General features: G+C 32.8%; 1 protein-coding gene across 1 annotated transcript; it reads right to left on the minus strand.

The window, feature by feature from the left end:
- Positions 1-4,111: 4,111 nt before the first annotated feature.
- Positions 4,112-7,454, minus strand: LOC131648213 (protein CNGC15c-like). The gene is made up of 8 exons (XM_058917993.1): positions 7,264-7,454; positions 6,964-7,039; positions 6,334-6,874; positions 6,015-6,227; positions 5,643-5,935; positions 5,403-5,514; positions 5,005-5,241; positions 4,112-4,901 (listed from the first exon to the last, which is right to left on the minus strand). Exons 2-8 carry the CDS (start codon positions 6,990-6,992, stop codon positions 4,257-4,259), a joined length of 2,070 nt encoding a protein of 689 aa, XP_058773976.1. The 5' UTR covers positions 6,993-7,039; positions 7,264-7,454; the 3' UTR covers positions 4,112-4,256.
- Between the last annotated feature and the right edge of the window lie 441 nt (positions 7,455-7,895).

A 7,895-nucleotide genomic window follows, 5' to 3' on the forward strand; every position in this document is an offset into this window, starting at 1 on the left:
TTGACCTCTTTGCACTGTTCCATATCATCATCTCCAATGACACAATCAAAGGTAAATCGATCTACCATTCACCATAAAGATTTTTTCGTGCCTAACGTTTGATCGATGATTCAAATGCTTCAAGAAATTTTTGTATTGGTTCTTACTCTTATGGCGAAAGAACCACACCTACCAAGATGCTTTAATCTTATTCACTTCACCAGTCATAAAACCACGTCAAATTCTAATTCGCCAAACGGTCAAAGAGTCATCTCTTTAATCTCTATCGTTCAGTAAAATTTTCCATTTCATCTCTCGCAACAAGCTTTTCTTCCACTGTCACTATAGTCTTTTAAACCAAATATGTCATGCAGTCTCCAACAACTCCAAACAAAACTGGAAATGCATTTTGCTAACAAATTCTTGAAAAGTATCTACAACTTAGTGCAACAACAAATTGTGAACCTCCTTAGCAAAAGGCTCTTTCGTGTAGAGAAGAATCAATATTAGATTTCTTATCAAATTGAAACTCACCTAGAAGTGATGCAACACAACCACTCTGGATTTGTCCTGAGGACCCCTCTCATTGAAGTCACATCACAACCAAAGAGTGTCCTAGAGTTACCTGAGCTTGACTCTAAGTCACACTAATGTATTACTCATTCATAAATTTGTAAGTTTTATCTTTATATTTTGTTGAGTTGAGGATTGAAGTATTAACTTTGCATAAACCTCCCATATCTTATCACTAAAAATACTTACTACCATGTCAAAAGTCTTTCCATAATGGTTATCGTAACATAATACTCTATTTTCTACTCTACTACAGAATAGTTTGCAAGTTGATTCCTATGGTTTTAAAAAGTTTTAATTGAATCCTAATTTTTTTTTATTAAAAATTGGCCCGTAAAATTTTTAAAAAATGGTAGATTCACTCTAATTTTCTTAAATTTGAAGGAATTTTTTTTAAAATGAATAGAAATACACCCAAAATTTTAATGATAAAATATTCTACTACTCAATTTAAACAACAATTTTATAGATTGAGAAGAGATGATTAAAATATAACCAATAATTTTTTTAAATGAAGTGGAACTCTTACATTCAACTCCTAGGTCAAAAAGACAAAAACCAAAGCAATCCATGGAGAATTTATCTTGTCACCCCCAAATTAGCCATGGCACTTCTCAAAATGTATGAAAAGATCAAAATGTTCATCCAAAATTATTGATCACATTTTTCAAAATCTGTGGAGAGTATCGGATTTTTCAAATTCTTGGGAGATACCGGAAATTTCGCGAATATAAGTAAATTTCCGGTATTTGTATGAAATTTCCGATACTTTTTATCAGAAATTTCACAATTTGTGGTATTTTCGTACCGGCAATTTTAAAATTTACGGTATTTTGTATCGGAAATTTCAAAATTTCCTATATCTTTATAAATTTTTTAAAAATACCGTAAATTTTGAAATTTCCGGTATTTTGTCCAGTACAAGAAATTTTGAAATATTTGAGTACTAGAGGTATACCTGAAATTTCAATATTCCGGTATACCGGAAATTTCAAATAAACTAAATTTCCAGTATGTTATACCGGAAATTCAAAATTAAATGAATTTCCGGTATTTAGTACCAGAAACTTTGTGGTGCATACCGGAAATTTGGTTCGGAAATTCTTTGTTTTCCATATTTTTTTATCAGGGATAAAATTGGATTAAAAAAATTGGGGGTGGCAAGTCTAAAAAAGGGGATGACAAGTTAATTCCTCTAATCCATGGAATACGAGAATTTGTCTTGCCACCCCTCAAATTATATCCGCCACCCCCCTAATTTACGATATTCCCAAAATACCCCTGATACTATTAACTTAAAATTTATATAATTTTTGAAAAAAAATTACTGTGGGAAAAAATCAGTCAAAAAGTAAATTTCCGGTACCTTTTTTGTGCGATACCGGAAATTATTTGAAGTTCACAAATTTCCGATATCTTTTTACCAAAAATTTCGAAATTTCCGGTGCGATTTATTGGATATTTTAAAATTCCGGTAATTTTGCAAACTCATTAACTCCTACCGGAAAGTTTCTCTATTTCCGATATATAACACGTTACCGAAAATTTCCTAATTTTCCGGTATATAACACGTTACCGGAAATTTCAAATTTCCGGTGTGTACCAGAAATTTTCCTAAACCTGATGTTCGAGGACAGCTTTATACTCAAATCCATCAACACGCACATTTGTTTTCCAAGTTGTTCTATGACACTGTCTCTGATGTTAGTAATTCATTACTCGTAAAACACATGAGTTTTCTGGGTAAGGAGAAATGGATGTCGATTCCCGATATGGGTTACCCTGTTGCTTCTAAATACAGTGTTGTATTTGTTTCTCTTTCCATGAGAATGAAAATAACATTTTTCCCGCTTCTCATAGCTCCACCCCCATACACGAGTCGACATACGATGATTGCTGTTGGTTTTGTCAACAACAATCATTGGGTTCAGATAAAGTTGAGACACGATTGTCCACTGCCGCCCGTCACTGTTCGTTGGAGGAATAATTGTTCTAATAATGCAAAAGGATGAGAATTAGCAAATGCGGGTCGGTTTAGACACTAGGAAGCACTGGCAGGAAACTGAAGCATTAGGAAGAATGTTTCGATGGATGCAGAAACGGTTGATATATTGTAATGATAGATATGTATGATATTTATTCTATTTATGTATTAAGACAGTTTGATATTTATTTTATTTATGTTAAGCAAGTTAAAAAAAATAAATTTAATTCCCAGTACCGGAAATTTCTGGAAATTAGAAATTTCCGGTATTACCGAAAATTTTAAAATTTCTGGTAGTTGAAATCATATCAGAAATTTAAAATTTCCGATTTGAAAATTAACTAGTGTTTCATACCGATTTTAATGAGGTGATGTAATATTTTGAGAGAATTTAAAATAATTTTCATAAAATTTATTGTTTGAATACAAAAATGAAGAATTGTTAAAATGATGGAAATTTATAGAGTATTTTATCTAAGTTAAATTTAATCATTTTGAAATGACACCAAAAGTCAAAGAATTTGAAATTCCTCTCATACTCCAGAGAATGTATTTGTTTATATTATTTTTTCAAATTTTGTAAATTAACTTCATATTTTCCTAAATTACAAAATTGAATACAAAAAATTTTCAGAAAATTACAAATTAGTGTTTAATATTTTTTAAAATTTACAATTTAATCCTTTAAATTTTTAAAAATTGCAAATTAGTCCCTACTTTTCAATTTTTTAATTTGATCCAAAAATTTAAATTTTATAAGAAAATGACCTCAAATATTTAACAACGAATTATCTTAATACTCCATCCAAACAAAATAATTTAAAAATGAATGAATTTCAATTAAATCATTTGAATTGTTTTAAATTTTATTAAAATTTTCAATTACTTCATCCAAACACACTCTTAAAGTATTACTGAATTAATACTAAACATTTATTTCCAGAATATTGGATTATAAAACGATTCCTTATTTCATTTCTTTCTAAAAGTATATGTGATAATGTGAGGTTTATGCATTTAGATAGTATAGTCGAATGTGTTTCATACAATGGAAGTGATTTACAAGAATTCAGGTATAGTATTAAAATTATTCAATTTTAAAATTTTTAATCATTTATATAAATTTAAAAAGTTGTGTCAAATTTAAATTTTAAAAACATAGATCAGTTTGCAATTCAATTTTTAAAAACATAGCAATTTTTAAAAACTCAAAAGAATTAATTTCTTTTTGAGTGAAACAATAAGGGTGTTACGAACAATTCCGTCGAGAATTTTTCAGTCAAGCTCATATTTTTTTAATCATTAAGGAATGATCTAAATTCTATCACATTTGATTAAGAATGTTATCAAAATTGTACATAAATGGACAAAAGTTTTGGGTCATCACGAAGAGCATTCATACTGGATCAAGAGCAGCACATAAGTGTTGCTCTTAACCTCCACTATAACCTTCCGCTTGATAGGTGTATGGGTAAGTAGCGTCGCTACCTTATAATTTGTTCAAATTTGTAAAAATATTCAACCGGGAAGATCCTCCTAAAAGTAACGTTTTGATATAAAATATACTATCAGAAGTAAATTTTCAATAAACTCTGTATTTTTAGACACAGTTGCTCAACTTGTTACAACAATTCCTATCTCTAATTCATATAAACAAAATGATCCAAAACAAACAAATTACACAATTAAGAAACTATAAAACAACAATGTACATTCATTATTATTCATCAGAAAAATCAGGTTCTGTTGGCTTCTGCAAAGAGCTAACCACACCTTTCCTAGTACTCCTTGCCACCCTTGTTCCATAAACAACAAAACCTGTCCCATATTTTGCTTCTCTTTCGGTCTCCGAAGCTGCCATAAGTTTCTCCTTCGCCCTCAACTCTGCAGCTTCTTTCCTTTTCTTGTGCCTTCTCCATGCAGCTTGAACAAAACATGCAGCCCAAGTTCTCCATTGGTGTGAATAGAATCTGAATTTATGCCTAAGCTGTTTACTATGTAGTCTTCTAAATTGTGATGCAACAAACTTAAGATCTTCGGCTATGAGCGCGAACGCTTCTACTTCTGAGACAGCGTTAACTGTTCTTGTGGACGAAGGGAGTATCACACTTGGTCTTGGATCTAAGGCCCATGTTAATAGCTCTTCGCCGCAGAAATCACCTGGACCGATGCGACACGAGTTGAAGAATCCGTCTCGGCCACCGTTTGTGGTGTAGGAATCAAGATGGCCTCTAATTATGAAGAGCATTTCGTTCACTGGATCGCCTTCGCGAACAAGGTATGTTCCTTGAGTGCATAATGCAGGCTTTAGTCTTTCGCATATTGCGTCTAGCATCCTTTCGTCCATTTGATCAAACAACGGAACCTGTTAATAATCAGTTAATTGATCATTTCAAATGTCATAAGCCAAAATCGACAACCAAAAACTATCATATTAACAGATAAAAACTCGGTGTTTCTTGACTTACTCCTCGAACTAGTTCAAGACAAAGATGGCGTTTGATGTCTCTCCTAAGATCGAGTGGAAGTCCTTTGAGAAGATCTTCTTCTTCTACTCCTCGCGTAGCCACCCATTTATATTGATTATATTTTCGAATAGACTCTCTTAGTTCTGAAGGTAGTTGCCTGTGATGCATCCATTGTTCTGTATCAGTTCTTTTCACCCTCCACTCTTCTAGGCGAACAGTTATCGATTGAAGGTATGTCTGCAAAATTCAAGTTCTATTAGAAGTAAAGACTAATGGAACCGACTTTTAAGGTGAGTGATGCATCCCATTGATAAACACATTTTCCATCGCATCTCATCCAACGATCAAAATCAAAACGATATCTATTGTACCAAGAGAAATAAATGAACCGCGCTTACCTGCATATTACCAATCAGCAACGCGAAAAGAACCAATCCAAGAGTTGCAACAACAATGGCAACCATGATTTCTCCAATAAAAGTGCTAGTAAGAAGGCCTTGTCCTAAAGAACTGCACCATCCAATCATAAATACATCATTATATTTTGCTCAACACGACCGCGTAAAACAACTAGAAAAACGGGCAACATTTCGAGGTTTCTAACAAAGTATAGAATACTAATTGACCATAATACTTGCCTGAGATTCCTTAAACCCCACCAGAGACAAAAGAAGTACTTATTGAAGAATGGAGAGGATGTGACTTGGGAAGTCATGGCATCAGCATATATACCAAACTGATAAAAGCCAGAACTCGGTGAACATAAATTTGTGACATTACTCAATACAAACCAATTGACCCTCGACGCATCTTTAACTCGATGGCAATCAAAGAATCCATATTGACAGTTCAGTTTCTCCATATTGCACACACTTCTCCAACACGCTTCTTGACGTTCAATCGATAGAAGGTACCAGCAAGCTCCTAAAATCTATTAAGAATGTAAAAGCACAAGTAAGTTTCGAAACGATATTTCAAATTTTCTGTTTGACATTTCTGCAATGACTTACATGGCTGGCCAACATGTAAAGCATGAGGTTGTAAGCAGCACCTGCCCATGCTGTTTCTGTCACAACACCCGTAGCTTTTACAATTTGCGACGAAAGTGGAAAAATCAAATATAGCCTTGGAATATATTGGAAAATGATGAAAAATCGAAGCACATTTTTCGTGTTTGCCATCGTCGAACCCCTAAGCGTTGGGATAATAATCCAAATCAACACCTGCAAGTGCAACAATAACATATATATAGTCAGAGACGTAGACATACTTGGCCGAACTTCGTAACCAAAAATCGTAGTAACAGATTCATCTGTATTCTGTACCTACCTGAGGAAGAGGCAATGCAGCAATAAAGTCTAACCAAAAACCCTTACTGAAGTACCTAACAGCGATCTTCGAATACGTAAGAACAAGCTCTCCTCTACCAAAAACCTTGGAAGAAGGAGCAACATACGCGGTACGAAACTTCATGAAAATCTGAATCATGTAAAACAAATCCCCAACTGATCTAACAATTGTGAGGACAATCTCAAGATTTTTTCCAATATCAATGCAAACTTCTTCTCTAACTACTGGCAAATAAAAGAAAAGAGGATCCACAAACAACGAAACCAAACATGCTACTAGAAATATCTTGTTCCAACGATGAATGATTTGTCCTCTAGGATCTAATACTAATACTCTCTTTTTCACTCTTTCATAATCCTCTGAGAATACTCTTGATAATACTCTTGTTTTCAAAAACTTGTTCCTCGTAACCTTAGACTTTCTCGAACTTGGTTCTGGTATTTGTGTTCCATCAATGTGATATTTCACTTTAACACCACTTGTTGTTGGAGTTTTTGATATATCAGAATCATCTTCAAACCTATGAAAATTTCAAATAATTAGTACTAAATAGCTTGAAAATTTGAAAGTTATTGAAAGGAATTTAAATTTAGGTAACTATAAAACAACCTCTCAGATCTTGAATTATCAAAACCCATACTGGTTTTCGAATTGAATCAGTTTCTCTTCAATCAAAACTATGAATCTGGATAACAAGGAAAATTGAGTTAAGTCAATCCATGTTAATCTAGTAATTAAAGAATGTTGAGACATATGAACAATGGAATAGAAGATACAAAACTTGGTATAAAAGTAAGTATATTGATCATCTGCCGCGTCTAGTCACAGTGCAGAAATATGGCTCAGCACTGTGTAACTACGGCAGATGATCAGTATAAAGAAAGGTAAGAAACAAAATTGGTTTCTTACGTAGATATTCCAACAAAAGTGAGAGAGATTCCAAAGCATTTCCCTATGCTGCAAGCAACTTATCTTTTGACAGTGAAGGAGTAATGAAGAGTGAGAAATGAATCATGAAGAGTATAGTTAGTATATTCATTCCTTCATTTATTTTCTTATAATGTCTCACTCTTCCCCTTGAAAATGGGAAATCGTGTGAACTAAAATTTGGAAGCTATAAAGAAAAGGAATGCGCGTTTATTTATTTATAACCATAAGGGGAAATATCGAAATAAATAATGAAAATTAAGGACATAACAGCTAGGCTATATGAATACAGAAAAGGGAATAACATTAAAAATAGAAAAAAGGATCCAGTAAGTCAACTTATTGTTATAACCGAAGAAAATAATTTTGTTATGAGTTCTATTAACTATGGGTATCTTTGGTTTGATTTTTGGAAGATAGAAAAATAATTTTAGAGGTGTAAAATTTATTTTGAAATGATTTTGAGGTGTTTAATATATATTTTTTTAAATAGAATTGATTCTATTTGAAGATAATTTATAACTTTTGTGTTCGGATCTTCGCCTCCTCCTGCAAGGCCTAAACATGGTTGACTTTTTTCCTGGAGAACAATTGTCTCTTTCTGGAATTTAGAG

The sequence above is a fragment of the Vicia villosa genome, linkage group LG2, assembly GCF_029867415.1.
Source record: "Vicia villosa cultivar HV-30 ecotype Madison, WI linkage group LG2, Vvil1.0, whole genome shotgun sequence".
NCBI classification, from domain to species: domain Eukaryota; kingdom Viridiplantae; phylum Streptophyta; class Magnoliopsida; order Fabales; family Fabaceae; genus Vicia; species Vicia villosa.